Here is a 14,430-nt window from a genome sequence, read left to right on the forward strand (position 1 = left end):
CAGCAGGGCAGCAGAGACCGTGAGACTCCTATCTCCAATAAACCACCAGAAAACAGGAAGTGGCGCTGTAGCTCAAGTGGTAGAGCGCTCGCCTTGAGCTGAAGAGCTGAGGGACAGCGCCCAGGCCCAGAGTTCAGGCCCCACGACCGACAAAAAAAAAAAAACAAACAAACAAAAAAAAAACAAACAAACAAAAAAAGTCCTAATTTTTTCAGATTCAACTGATATAAAATTGTATTAATCAGGAAAGAACAATAGGAGCAAAAAAGTGAACAGCTGTCGGTTGTGTATTGAAAGTAGTATGTGAGTTAGAATAGTGAATTATGTGGACTGTCGAATATTAGTCCAGTTTTGTATTCCTATAATTACTCACTGGTTATGTAGGGTGTAATATTTTAAAATACATGTGGAATTCAGTTTGCTAACAATACAAACTTTAGAAGATCTGCTCAGTTTGGCACAGTGACTTCCAAACCTGATCAGAATCAAGTGGCAAACTTGAAAAGTACGAATTTTCAAGTCCTGACCTCATATTGATTGAAGGTGGAGTCCTTTCTGACAGCCTGTATGTGACATGCATGAGCTTAGTGAGTCCTAGTATGCACACCTGTAATCTGGCGCTGAGGGGGAACCAGACAGAGAAGGGAGTAAGTGAACGGCCCATTCCTCAGAAGAACACTGCTGACTAGCTGGTGTTCGGTAAACTGAGGCTTTGCTGGCCATTTTAAGAAGCCTTCAAAAATCACCTTAACCGAGTTTGAAGAATGGCATAAAAGTTACTGTGTGAAAGAAGTGTAAATATGATCGGTTCCCCAAGCAGAAGAGATGATGGGGTCAGAAACAGGAGTATGGGTTGCAGCTCTGTGGTGTAGGTGTCTCTTTTCCATGTGGAGGAATTTGGTCCTTCTTGTCTTTTTTTGTTTCTGGACGCTGTCCCTGAACCTCTCTGTGCTCAAGGCTAGCGCTCTTACCACTTGAACCATAGCACTACTTCTAGTTTTTCTGAGTTTATTGGAGATAAGAGTCACAATTGACTTTCCTGTCCTTGGCTGGCTTTGAACCATGATCCTCAGATCTCAGCCTCTTGAATAGCTAGGATTGTAGGTGTGAGCCACCAGTGCCCAGCTCCTTCTAGTCTTAAATCAGAGGATTTCAAATAGAACAATGTGGTCAGAATAATATTTTAGGCTAGCACTCTGGAGCTTGAGACAGAAGAGACTGAAAAAAGCAGTTGGGAAGTTTGTCCCTGTAACCAAGGTGGCTGATAAACCAAGTAAGTAGCAGTAATTGGAAACTAAGAGGGACTGCAGACACTTGAGGTTGGGTTAAATCCATGGGGTCTGGCCATTAATTTTCTGTAAATTGGGAGATTCATGTCCTAGGCATTTGAGGGGTTTATTTTTACCCAGTTAGTAAAAAGAAGGCAGGATGAGAGGATGTAGTTACTTACTATTTTTCTCTCTTCAGTCTACCAGTCCTAGCCATGCCGTGGTAGCCAACGTGCAGCATGTCTTACATCTCATGAAGCAGCATAGCAAAGTGCTGTGCAATGATCGGGTGGTCAACAGCGTTCCTCTGGCAAAGCAAGTGTCTTCGAGGAGTTGTAAGAGTAAGAAGTTGATGGTGCCGCCCTCCTCCAGCAACATCAGTGAAGAGCTATCTGAAGTCTTACAGACTTTGCAGGATGAATTTGGGCAAATGAGCTTGTGAGTTTCCTTTTAAAATTACATTTAGTGCTAGTTTCTCGGTGTTTTTTAGCTTCTTGGTAATGGTCCTACTTTTTTTGAACAATTTTGACCATAATTCTTTTTTTTTTGGTCAGTCATGGGGCTTGAACTCTGGGCCTGGGTGCTGTCCCTCAGCTCTTCAGCTCAAGGCAAGCACTCTACCACTTGAGCCACAGCGCCACTCCCGGTTTTCTGGTGGTTTATTGGAGATAAGAGTCTCACGGACTTTCCTTGCCAGGGTTGGCTTTGAACCGTGAACCTCAGATCTCAGCCTCCTCTGTAGCTAGGATTACAGGTGTGAAGCCACCGGCGGCTGGCTTTGACCATAATTCTTGACTGGCCTTAAAACTGTAAAATCTGTCTTTTCTCTAATAGTTTTATTTCTTTGAGTTAGGATACCACATTTGAAAACCAGTATTTTCTAGATTTTGCCTTTTACACATGTAATGTTCTTATGGGTGAAATTTGAATATAAATACTTGTTTTTCTTGAAACTTGTAAAACCACCATTTTTTTTTTAACACCAAAGAAAGCCATGTAGTGGGTAAAGGTCAGAATAAACCACACCTGCTTTTGATCTGTGTATAGCGATCACCAGCAGCTTATAAAACTCGTCCAGGAGTCACCAACTGTGGAGTTGAAAGACAACTTAGAGTGTGAGCTGGAGGCTCTCGTGGGGAGAATGGAAGCAAAAGCCAGCCAGATAACTAAAGTTCGAAAATACCAAGCCCAGGTAATTGTGTTGCTTCATTCAATTTTCTGTTGACCTTTTTTTTTCAAAAATATTGTTGGCAACAAGTGTCATAGGTAACAAACTATTTTTAACTTGAGAAGAATTTAAACACTTGATTTTATCCAAATCAAATACCATAAAATGTGTCTAGAAGTTTTCTGTCTCCAAAAGAGAAAGTCAAGTGTAACTAAACCAAGTTACTGTACATGTTGCTTGTTATGTGAAGCAGGTATTTTTTACATCTAGATGCACTGATGAAGTCCACCTAAGAGTTTTCACCGGGAAAGAAACACCATAACCCACCTGTTCATTTGGGTTACTACGGTTGTTGGTATTATGGGCCTAGGGCTAGCCACAGGCAGCATTTACTTGAAAAGTCTCATTTTTAAGTCCCCTCCTGGCATGGAATGTGCCCACTTTCCCACACATCAGGGAAAATCCAACTAGACTGGCTTTGGTGATCCGATATGAAGTATGTTCTGGAAATAGAGGTAAAAATGGAGAGAGAAGGGGTCTTGGAAAGGGTTGTGATACACTTTTCCCAAGACATGCCACCTCCCTGTAATGGTAGAGCTAGGGTACAAGCTTGGTTCTTTTTTGTCTCTTTGGGGAAAGATATATGTTCCAAATTTGTGTTTAAAAAGGTGTCTCATTTTTGCCTACTCAGGAGTTTTCTAGCCTCCTTTGCACTTAATGATTCTATTTTGAATTGAGGCCTTTATGCTAATAAACCTTGAAAAACGTTCATCTGAATGTGTTAGTTTGAGGATTATTTTTTAAATACTGATGCCATCTGGGCATGGTGGTGCAGGCCTGTAATCCTAGTACCTGTGGTGGCCATGTGGCAAGACTGTTTCAGAAACAAAATGTACTAGTCTCAGAAGAAAAGATTTTCATTACATTCTCCCTTTTTCCTGCCTTGGTTATTTGGTATAGCTGCAGAAACAGAAGATGGATAAGCAGAAGAAGGAATCCAAAGCTAACAGAAAGACTCTGGAAGAAGAAGGAAACAGCAGCAACCGTTCCCCCGGAGTCACAGGGACCACAAGTAAGAAGCATTTTGCCAAACTGAGACCTGGAGAAAAAAGCAGGAAAAATCTGCAGTTATTGAAGGACATGCAAACCATACAGAATTCATTACAAAGCAATAATCTGTGTTGGGATTACTGATTAGTACCAGGTCATAAATTTTATTCAGATAATGTGTACCTCATCTATCAGATGTTGACAGTTTACTTTCCAGGGTTCTCACTTGCCGGATTTGGGATGAATAACAGGTATTAAAAGGGCCTGGAGCTTCATATGCAGGCTTCTTGTGTTACTCAGCATAACTAAATGTTAAAACCATTTAAATGAAAAGCCAGGAAAGCCACTGTTTCTTTGAGATGAATTTGCTGTACTGATATTTTGCACTTTGTAAACAAATGACCAATTTTTTTACTTGTGGATGTGATTTTTTTAAAACTAGATCTTTGTACATACAAATTATGTTTAAATTTTCAAAATGTGAGGCTGTTCTGTAGGCAGTGTGTCCTTGAAAAGTCTCATTTTTAAATCTTCCCTGGGCATGATGTACCCACTTTCCTTTACTACCTGTAATGGAGGATTTTTATATTTAAATATTTATATATTTAAGATATTTGGTCTTGCTTTTTTGATAGCTCAGACATTAATCACTATTAGACTTGTGTTACTTTTTAATCCACTGAACGTTTTTAAAGCCCTGATCAGGAATCATTTAAGTAAAGATAAACTAATGAAATGAGATTTTGAGATAGAATAAGGGAAGATGTAAAGCTCCAGTGTTTGCAGTTTGTAATTATGCTATTCAAGGCATTGTGGTTTTCAATCTCAGTGAACCCTTGAGTTTTTGGTATAAACTGTGAACTCTATACACACAGTTGTCAGTTGTGTTAATACAAATTAGATGAAGATTTTGCCATTGAAGTAAAAAAGCTTTTTAAAAAGGAAATAGTGAAATTTTCCTTAACAGCCTCTTTAACAAAGGCTTTGTTGTAAATTCTCAAGGATGTTTTTTCTAAAAAGGGTACTTAGTATCTTGATAAGCCTGAGAACATGGTATCCGATAAATTATGTGCATTCTTATTCTTATGTAGAAGCTAAGCTGAACAAGCGTGAACTGTCTGGTGGTGTGTAATAAGACTGAGGGTCACATACCACACAGGAACTGCTTTGATGATTCCCTTTCCTGGAGCTAACTTGATAAGAAGCTAAAGATTATCTAAAGACAGCCAGTGTGAATTATTCCAGGTACTGGACAGTAGGTTTGTTCAAGACTCCTGAATTAATTCAAATTGAATAAATAATTCCTTAAGAATTACTAATTTAATGTCCTTAGATTTTGAGATATTTGTGCATCTCCTGAAACTGTATGTCAACTTTTGCTTGTGTGTGCAGTTTTCTGATGGGGTTTGCAACACCACTGAATTGACAAGTGAGACCCAATGGAGGTGAGAAACTGCTCTGGTGATATGGTAAATATTTCTTCTGTCTCAACCACCATTTCAACCATTAAACTTCTATTACCTACTTATTTGAATTTCAGGTCATTCATATGCATAACTGTGTAATTAGGACAACAGTTAATTGAACAGTGTTAAATCTCTTCCTAATTCCTCAACTAGGATTCAAACTTTAAGCACTTCAGCTTTTGACACTCAGGTAAGAACTGAAAAACAAAGTACTACTTCAGTTTTCTTTGCGAGTTTGTAATAGAGCATGGCTTTATTTCACCTGTAAAATACTTCTGTGCAATATGCCAGCATCTATTTTTACAGGCTAGTGGGCGACACCTGAGTTGTTTATCTCAGTGGTGTGGTGAAGGAAAGCAGTGTAGCCTGGACAAGACTGTGGGGTAGAGAGGGTGCCTAAACTTGGAAGAATTGAATTCAAGGAAGAACAGTTGGTCCAAGTCAGAAAGAATGAGCCAAAGAGGGAGGGGGAGGGGAGGGGGAGGAAGGGGGGCAGTGTCTGTAGTTTATATGGGACAACAGATGGCCTGTGAGAGTTGTAAGTATGCAGATGAGAACAGGGAAGTGAGGCACAGGTTCCAGCTCGATGCCTCTGGAGGGCAGCCAGGACTTGTTCATGCACACTGCCGCCCTAGTAGGCAACTGGCGGTCTCTTGCATAGAAGCTGCTCTGTACTTGACTCCTCTTCTGCACGTGCATACTCCTAGAGGTATGGGAAATCACGGGAAAGCTTTGAAGAGTGGCATTTTCACACTGACCCTAGTTTTTAGGTGGAAACTGAATGTAAGTATGTTGAGGTGTGAGAGGCTACAAATAGCACCTGTCTGTAGTAAGGTTGGTTTTACTGGGATTTTCTCATACATGCACACAGGAGTTTTGACATTTTGATCTTTTTTTTTTTTTTTTTTCTTCATTCGTCTGTGTCAAAAGATGAGTAGTGGAATACATAAGTTGTTTTTAAATATTTGCAGTACAAATAACAAATTTCACACAACAACCAAGTGATTTGGTACTACCCAGTATACTTACAATACTGACAACAGTAAATTAATGATTGAAAAAAATAGTGGATTTTTATTTGATTTGGGTGTTAGAGGACAAATCTGCTGAAAGCGAGCATTTCCATTTGAAAATGCACTTAATTATTTTCAAGTAACGTTTCTGCAAAAGGTAACTTTGGACATTGACAATGTATGAAATTTTTTTCCTTTGTTACAGTACGTTACATATGGCTCTTAATACAGAGTCATATTTATATTTATATACCAGCACCGAACTTACAGGTGAATAGTGAAGCAAGATTTTTTTTCTACTGGCCTTGATATTCTTTACATGCATTGTGTTCTTTGGTAGACTTATATCACTCAGTATAATTAGGAAAAAATAGTAAAATATTTTGTGAAAATTTGAGCATAGTGTTTCTTACCATAAGCTATCTATACAGACTTCAGAAAAGTCAATCTTAGTAGCATATTACAGTGTGGAGAAACTGCACAAATGGGTGGCTGCCACTTCCTCCCTGAAGCATCTCTTTATAAAGCATCATTTTGAAACACCCTGCTTTTTATTTTTAGTAGGATATAATGCCAGCAGTAATTTTTACTACTTACACTATAAGGAAAGCTGGAGAAAGAGTGTTACTTGATTTTGATCTGTTGTAGACTGGGGGCCTATATTAGATGATTTCACGTAACACGTTCCTTTGTAGCTTGCTTTATCCCATTTTGATCTTCAGATGCTGAGGTAAAGGACAGATCCGTTGCACACTTCTGTACAGGTAAATATTCAGCATCTGGACTTCCCACCGCCCCCCAGACAGGCCACAGCGTGGCCCTACACTGAGTTTGCCGTGGTGAGGCTCTGCCCCTCTTACACAACTGTCTGGACAGGAGTGGCACACTGGGCAGGGGAACTGCCCCTCTCTGAGGAGGAAGTTGACTGGTTGGAAATCTCTCTCTGTAGTTCCTCTACTTTTTTCTGAAGTTCTGCTCGTTTTGCAAGAAGTTCTTTGTATCTGTTATGAATAGGCTCCTACAAGTGCAAAACATACATGCAATGAGTGTTCTTCAGTAGTTACCAATGCAATCAGCGTTCACAATTAAGTTCAGGTTCAACTATCTCCACCCGGCTTTTTCATTAGCTGTTCTTCAGACAGCAAGCCACAAAGTAGAAATTTGCCTCAAGTGAGGTCAGGACAAAACCCAGACAATGACCACTCCTCTGTGCTACACACCTGTGAACGAGGCAGCCAGTGTGTGTGGCTCTTTCCTCCTCCAGTCTGGCCGTGTAGCTGGGATGGCAAGCACAAACCTCACCCAGCCTCTTGAGGTGGGGTCTCCTCAATCTTAGCCTCCCCTTAGTAGCCAGGATGACTTATTACCACAACTGCTATTGATTGAGGTGAAATCTCAAAACTTTCAAACTACTCATCTCTGCACAGCTACCTTTCTAGTTGCCTAGGATCACAGGCATGAGCCACTGGGAAGTTATAAAGTATGCAAGATGAGCTCCTCCCCACTCCCTACATCCACCCCAGCACACCTGGGGCTTCATCCTCGGGTTCCACCGTATGTAGTACCCTACCCAGAGCTCTAGATGGCGCATGCTGGCCACTGGGTAGAGGATGTGAGTAGAGTAGCCCCCATAGAGGGGGTTGGTGAAGTCTTCTGGCTGGCTGTTGATGTAAGACCACAATGACACGGTCCTTTTAGGTAGATTCTGTAGGAAGGAAACATAAGTACAGATTCCTCTACCACAAGCTGTTTAAACAGGGAATTTATAGAGGCATTCTCTGGTTGTCAGGAGGAGGAACGGACTTGGACAGTAACTTTCTCTAAAATACGAGCACCTCCAGGCATGGAACATTTTATTTCCTGGCCAGACATTGAAAGTGTAACAGTACTTTCAGAGTATTTCTGCAAGTGCTCCACTACTGAGCCACAATGCCACCCATGCTTTAAAAAAGAAGTTAGGTAGGATCCCGAGGCTACCCTCAAACCTGTAAATCATCCTGCCTCAGTCTCTGGGACTCCAAGTGTGGCACACCTGCCTCTGTCACTTCAGGATTTGAGTCTTGTACAGTACTCATCTACAACTTTAAACAAAATCCCTGATTTATATGCAGGCAGTGTTTTGGGAGTTGAGCTGTCCATTGAAATGAGTATTTTCTGTAGCTCCTTTGAAGGATTTCCATTCTACATGAATAATGGGACAATGGTATTTTTAAGATCCCACATATCTCATTTCTCTTTAGCAGGGACGCCATCTCCTCCAGAATTCAGCCAGTGGTTGGCTGGCACCTTTGGCAGTATGACAGAGGTGCTTCAAAACAGACCAGGCCCACGTCTAGAAAGGAAACAAGCGTATTACAACTTGTAAGATGAAGTAGTACCTAAAAGAAACACCAGAAGAGGGGTCGTTTGGTTTAAGTCTGAGTGCATTCTTGGAGGGCAAGTACAGAAAGGAGTAAGGCTGGTTCATACGTCACCTCTTTTCCTCTTTGCTGTTCACTGTTACAGAGGAATGTCCCAAATAAACAGCTGTACAGGTGGTCCAAAATGGTAATGAGGAAGTATTCATTGAACTCAAAGGCAGTGGGGAACTGCAAGTTGAACAGCACACACACATTAAAAAACAAAAATCACATCCCTATAAGGATAGACCCTCTGTAATAAGAAAAAACCACACTCAAGATTACGTATTCAACCATCATGGCCTGGGCTTGGTTTGTGGTCCAGCAATCTCTTGCTTTTCTGAGGTAATCTTTCCTATTTGAGTGGCTGGGGGAAGTCTCATTATGTCTGTTGTTCTCCCAAACTTTTGCTGAGTCTTGACTTGGGCATAGACTACTACTATTATACATTTGGGGGGGGGGTGTTACACTCCTTCCCCCCAAAGGCAAAGGGCTTCATCTCAAAACTGTCCAGAAGCTTCTTATACTAAGAGGGTTATGAGAAAGAACTCCATGAATGTCAAGATTACTGGTTGAGAAAAGTTGTAACCTTAATAGTAGAGGACAGCATACATAACATATAACAGCAGTGAGGTGATCTAACAGACTTCTTAAAGGGCAATTTAACAGGCCCTCAGTTTTCAGGTGGCACTCCACAGCTGAATGAGAAACTGCTGTAAAAAACCAGCTAGTTCTATGTCCCATCACTTCCCAGCATACTTTTAAGTTTTTCATCATCTTGACAAAACTGTTAGCCTAATCAGTGAACATTTCCTCACAGAGAAAACAGTAACAGAGCATTGCTTTTAGAACATTAACAAAATTACCAAGGGTAAAAGTACACAAATCTCATGGCTTCTCCAAGGCAAAACAACTCCTGCCAAGTAAATGATGCAATTCTGCTATAGTTAAACAGGACAACAGTCAACCAAAAGTGGACCCTGTTATTTGGGGGCCAGTACCCAAAGTCTGATAGGATTCATGTAGCTCATATTTCAAAGTAGAACTTCAAACCTACTGTAGGAAATAGCAAACATGGCTAAACTTATAAATATGCAGCACCCCCCCCTTCCCTTTGAAGCCCAATACATCAAAGGCATAGTTTATAAAAATAGAATTGCATCCATACATTGGATAGATAACTAGCAGGCATTTATACAGGGGATATTTTTTATCCCTCTCCATAACATACCATTCTTCCAAGTGTTTTTCAGTTACTTCTAGTATTTTCCCAAAAGGCTAAATCTATTGGTCCTTGTTCAGATAAACCTACTTATTACAAAGCTTTTGGAAAAACAATAGTGTTTGTCATGTACCATGTTAGTTTCTATCCAATTTCCTTAAGATGGCTAAAATCACGCAACTACTTAGCTAACTTCTCTTAGTAATAAAGAGATCATTCTCTAAAATTGAGCATATCCATATTAATGTAGCATTAGTTCAAAGTGGAGAAAGTTATATTGCAAACCAGTGCCCCGCAAAAGAAATGCAGGAAGTCACCTGTCTTGTCACTTGCCAGACACAGTCAATAAACTGGAGGAAAACAGGCGATCTGTCTGCATCTGCGTGGTTCTTATCTCCATGGCCAACTCTCTGAAGCACAAAATGAAACAGTATTAGTAAAACATAAAAGTAAATACAACGAAAGGAGATCTGGTTCCAAGAAACTGTTGTTCATAAGCACAATATGGAAGTAGACATTTTCACAATTCTGACAATTAGACACACACACATTTTCATATATAAACTTCCAGAAAAATTCTGGAAGCTTAATAAATGAAACCCCGATTAAAAGGTTGATAATGGACTGGCCCTCAAAGCTTAAGACATTAGTCCTGGAGACAAGTCTCCTTATAAGTGTGTCATACAGGGGCAGCAGAATGCACACTTCTCTTTTACTGTGTTAGCCAGTGAGTGAACTGCTGCTATGGGAGAAGCCACATGAGCACCTGATCAGCCTCTCAAGCCTGCGGTCACTCACCCAGTTCAAACAGAACCCTGCTCCTTTCCCCAAAGCAGGGATTCCTTCTCAAATTGAGACTTAAAAAAAAATCCCTCAATAGTATTTACCTTTCCCCACACTGGCATTTGTAATAATGGTGCAAAAGTGATAAAAGTAGAAGCCTCTGTGCCTTTAGCCAAGTCAGCAAGTGCTGGTAATTGGGCTACAGTGACCCAATGTAACAGCAAAAATTAGCCTCAGTAAGTCTCTCCTCAAGACACGTGTTTGGACTCTGTCTTTGTAATGGAATGACCTGAGGATGTGGGGAATGTGTTCCTGTGTGACTTACCACGTGAAGGATGAGCGTGCTGCTTTGCATGTGTATGGTCATTGGAGTTTTACTGTCTTGGGAAGCATAATAGAAAGCCATGATTTAGTCTCAACTGAGTTGAATTTTTATTTTTACTCCCATTTAGTCCTAAAACCCTTATGTGAACAATACTGTTCTGTATAGCTTCTTTAAGAAATAGAAGCCACTGTTGTCTTTTTAACTTGTCAGATAAGCTAGAAGTGCTTTATGATTCTATCATGATCGTACTGTTTTGTTTGGGTCTTGTACAACCAGGCTGGCCTGGAACTTGCTTCTTCTTGCCTTAGCCTCTCAAGGGCTGCCTAACTGACTCTTTGGAGTAGGAAACACCCACAGACCTTACTGAGTGATGGCAGTCCTCACGGATGGGGGCAGATGCCTGATGGCAGCCACATTTTTATATTGTATTCATTCCTCTCTAGAGAAGTCGTCAGTTTTAGGTCAACACTGCCACATGGCCTACCTGTCACACCAGTCAAGGTTTTTTACTCACTAGCTGAAATCGATGTCCAAAGCTCAGCCACTCCTTCTCGATGAGGACCTCAAATCCCCGTATGGTTCTGTAGTAGCCATCCAACATGAGCATGGCCAGGGATGAGAGCTGTGCTGTGCGGTCCCAGCCGTCACTGCAGTGCACGACCACTGACGTCTTCCCGGACTCCACCTTGTCAGCAATCCGCAGAGCCCCTGCCAGGATTAGCTGCCCAGTGGAGAGAGGAGAGGAGCATCGGCCTCTTGAAAATGCTTTTCACAACTTACCAAACACATCCAAGTAACTTCAGAAAAACTGAGTTCTAAAGAATCAAGTATGTCGACATCTATACAAACAAAAGTAATCTTATGCTAACTCAAGTCTAAGTTTCTACTATCTAAAGTAATTATTTAAACAAAGTACCTGAAAGCAATCAATTAGACTTACTCTAAAATAATGTGTAGACTAAAATGTTTCATGTCAGATAGTGAACAGCAAGCATAATAAAAACATTGCAGTAAGGTACTGCATAAAAACTTCACCTACTATCAGAATATTTAACCCTTTGAGAAATATGGAGAAGCAATATGCAAAATAACTTTTCTCCAAAGTCCTGAGTGAGAACTAAACGCAAAAGCAAAAGATCCTTAAGAATGAGTAATTAAACCAGGTACCAGTGGCTCATGACTGTGATACTGACTTCTCAGGAGGCTGAGATCCAGTAAGGCCAACCCAGGCTGAAAAGTCTGATCTGCCTCAAAACCAACCAGCCAAAAGCAGGGCTAGGGGTGTGACTCAAGTATTATCACCACCAGCTGAGCAAGCAAACTGAGGCAAGCTCTGGGCACTGAGTTTAGACTTCAGTACCCACAAGAAAAACAATGTAGTTCCCATCCTTTTGTATGGCTACCATTGAAATCAGTATGGCAGCGCACACAACGACCAGGATTGGGAGGCTCATGAGAAACCAGAGTTTGATTGTGTTCTTAAGCACCCTCAACCTATGTTTCAGAACCATTTGTGAACAAATGTAAATTCAGGCTTAGTAATCACTAATGCAAAGGCTTAGTTAGCAACGGCCAACTGACAAGTGTCATCCAGAGTGGTGCTCATTCATAAAGACTTAGGGCTCCCCCTCCCTCTCTAGCCCACTGCCTCGGGTGCTAGAGACACATCTACAGAACTGCCTGCTTTGTGAAGCTTGCGTTCTTTGTAGTAGTAGGGCCTAACCACTTGCAAACCAGGAAGTGGACAACACACCACGTGTCCAAGAATGGGAAGGCTCCAGGGGAGTGGTTGGAAAGGTGGATTTTTGGACAGAGTTGGAGAATAGGAGGGGTGTGTGTGTGACTTGTTTCTGCTGGGAGGCAAAGCCAGCTTCTTGAGAAGCATGGTGCCCTGACACAACTGATCACCTGGACATTTTCAGAAACACATGCATTTATGAGTTCGAAATCAAGTCTTATGGTTGGCAGCACATTCTATAATTTCACACATGGGCCTATGAACAGGCCCCATGTGGTGTAGCTCATAGCTTCTTACAAAGAACAAAAGGGCTGTAATTTTCATTAAATCACTTTCGTTTTCAATTCTGTGTTTCAGAGAATTCAGATGGAAAATCTGCTCTTTAAATGTATTTCTCATTTCATAGCCTATAGGTAGCCTGGTAATTTGTATTACTGAAATTTAGATCATCCTTGGAAAGAATATTAAATGGCTAGGTGCTTCAAACATTAACATATTAGTGTTTGCTCATTTCTCCAACCAGGTGGTTTTAACTTCATAAATCATGCAGTGAGTATTTACTGGATACCTACTCATATGAGCAGTGCTTCCTAACAGAGTCTGGGTTCTTCATATGTTGTGTGACATAAAAGCAAATAAATGAAGGACAATATTACCTGGGTTAAATGGAAAGAAAAAGGATGAAATGTAAATAAAGACAGCCTGGGAAGACTTCATGAAAGAATGCAATGGAGTCTGAAGGATGGGTAGAAATCAGATACGGTGGAAAATGAATACAACAGAACCAAATGCATTCAGACATCCAAACAGTAATTCCAGTTAGCAGAGCAGTCACCTAATTTCCACTGTTTAGAAAGGTCTCTTTCACAGAGGCAATATAAAAGGTAGAGAAAGTCCTTGAGACATAGTAGCATATACACACCTTAATATGTTCTAGCCAGTGAGTAGACTCCAAGTTAGACAACCAGTGTGTCTCCTCAATGTTAGGGTACACAATCTCCTTAAGTTTTCGTAATGATTCTCTCATAACATGAATATTATGGATATCCAGAAAAACCAGCTCTGCATTCTGATAGGCATCTTCACTTTCATAACCTCCACCCTTGGCCTGTAACAAGGGCACATGATGGGAACCGGTAAGTGACATCACAAGCCACTGGATGTGGAAAGCCACCACAGATTACACATAATACTCAATACAGAACTGCGGATGGCTCAGGCTCTTGGTCAGCCTGGCTCACTAATCTAACTGAAACAAGCATTTACCCTCGTGGCTTTTAACACTCAATGCAAGTACATAAACATTTTCAAGAGCCAGCTTTTCTGATTGCAAATCCTCCCCCCCGCCCTTCCCTTCATACCTACACCATTAGACTAGGCTTCAGGTACAAGGGTCTTAGGCCTGCTTTGCCAGTGCGGTTCCTCATTTACTCTTAATAGGTGCAAAATAAAGTCTTTGCAACTCTAATGGCTTTCATGTTTGGCAGCATTCATCTACCAAATGTCAAGAGAATTATTACTTGTCTGTGGATTCAGAGATGCCAGAGTTTTTCAGGTCGGTAGTGATTAACACAGGAGGGTTCCAGGGCCAAATGACATCAAAGATACCCTCAACAACCCACCTTCCCCACCAGCCCCCAGCTTGCACAGTTCACCGCCCAACAGACGGTTCCAGGCCATCAGTGTACTGGGTCAGAGCCCTTGTGGTCTAATAATTTCTGGAAATGCCCTCAGACACAACCAGAGGTACGCTTCACCAATACCCTAGGCAGTTCTCACACCAGCCAAAGCTGGCAAATCAAGACTGATCGTCACAATCTGCATATACATTAGCCACATAATAGAATACTAAACGTCGCTATCTAGTACAGAATACCAAACACCACCATCTTCAAAGATTTCAATGTACAATGTACATCTTAAGTTTTTCAAACTAAACTATAGCTGAAAAACTTTTTCTAGACTTAGTATTTTTATGTTTTGTGAAAATAGATACTT

General features: G+C 41.0%; 2 protein-coding genes across 15 annotated transcripts in view; one reads left to right on the top strand and one right to left on the bottom strand.

Annotated features, from left to right (window-relative positions):
• Positions 1 to 14,430, top strand: part of LOC138809757 (centrosomal protein of 57 kDa) — a 36,556-nt gene that overhangs the window by 19,074 nt on the left and 3,052 nt on the right. Inside the window, exons 9-15 of one of the 10 annotated variants that reach the window (XR_011366943.1) lie at positions 1,468 to 1,706; positions 2,316 to 2,460; positions 3,397 to 3,508; positions 4,879 to 4,931; positions 5,027 to 5,142; positions 6,688 to 6,729; positions 8,206 to 8,516. Coding sequence is in view for 2 of the 10 variants with exons in the window: in XM_069996682.1 (XP_069852783.1) it covers positions 1,468 to 1,706; positions 2,316 to 2,460; positions 3,397 to 3,630 (618 nt within the window). In the remaining 8 variants the exon portion in view is untranslated. The other 9 variants (XR_011366934.1, XR_011366942.1, XR_011366933.1 and 6 more) reach the window with 9 other exon arrangements.
• The window catches only part of LOC138809738 (phosphatidylinositol-3,5-bisphosphate 3-phosphatase MTMR2-like), a 43,372-nt gene continuing 34,125 nt past the window's right edge, over positions 5,184 to 14,430 (bottom strand). The window contains exons 10-17 of one of the 5 annotated variants that reach the window (XR_011366932.1): positions 13,355 to 13,540; positions 11,209 to 11,415; positions 9,904 to 9,996; positions 8,440 to 8,553; positions 7,494 to 7,670; positions 6,826 to 6,983; positions 6,563 to 6,690; positions 5,568 to 5,655 (exon numbers count right to left, since the gene is read on the bottom strand). Coding sequence is in view for 4 of the 5 variants with exons in the window: in XM_069996629.1 (XP_069852730.1) it covers positions 5,394 to 5,655; positions 6,826 to 6,983; positions 7,494 to 7,670; positions 8,440 to 8,553; positions 9,904 to 9,996; positions 11,209 to 11,415; positions 13,355 to 13,540 (1,197 nt within the window). In the remaining variant the exon portion in view is untranslated. Of the gene's footprint in view, positions 5,656 to 6,003; positions 6,691 to 6,825; positions 6,984 to 7,493; positions 7,671 to 7,690; positions 8,298 to 8,439; positions 8,554 to 9,903; positions 9,997 to 11,208; positions 11,416 to 13,354; positions 13,541 to 14,430 lie in introns of those variants that run through there. The other 4 variants (XM_069996629.1, XM_069996637.1, XM_069996646.1 and 1 more) reach the window with 4 other exon arrangements.

Source organism: Dipodomys merriami, unplaced genomic scaffold (assembly GCF_024711535.1).
Source record: "Dipodomys merriami isolate MVZ:Mamm:240054 unplaced genomic scaffold, mDipMer1.0.p SCAF_103, whole genome shotgun sequence".
NCBI classification, from domain to species: domain Eukaryota; kingdom Metazoa; phylum Chordata; class Mammalia; order Rodentia; family Heteromyidae; genus Dipodomys; species Dipodomys merriami.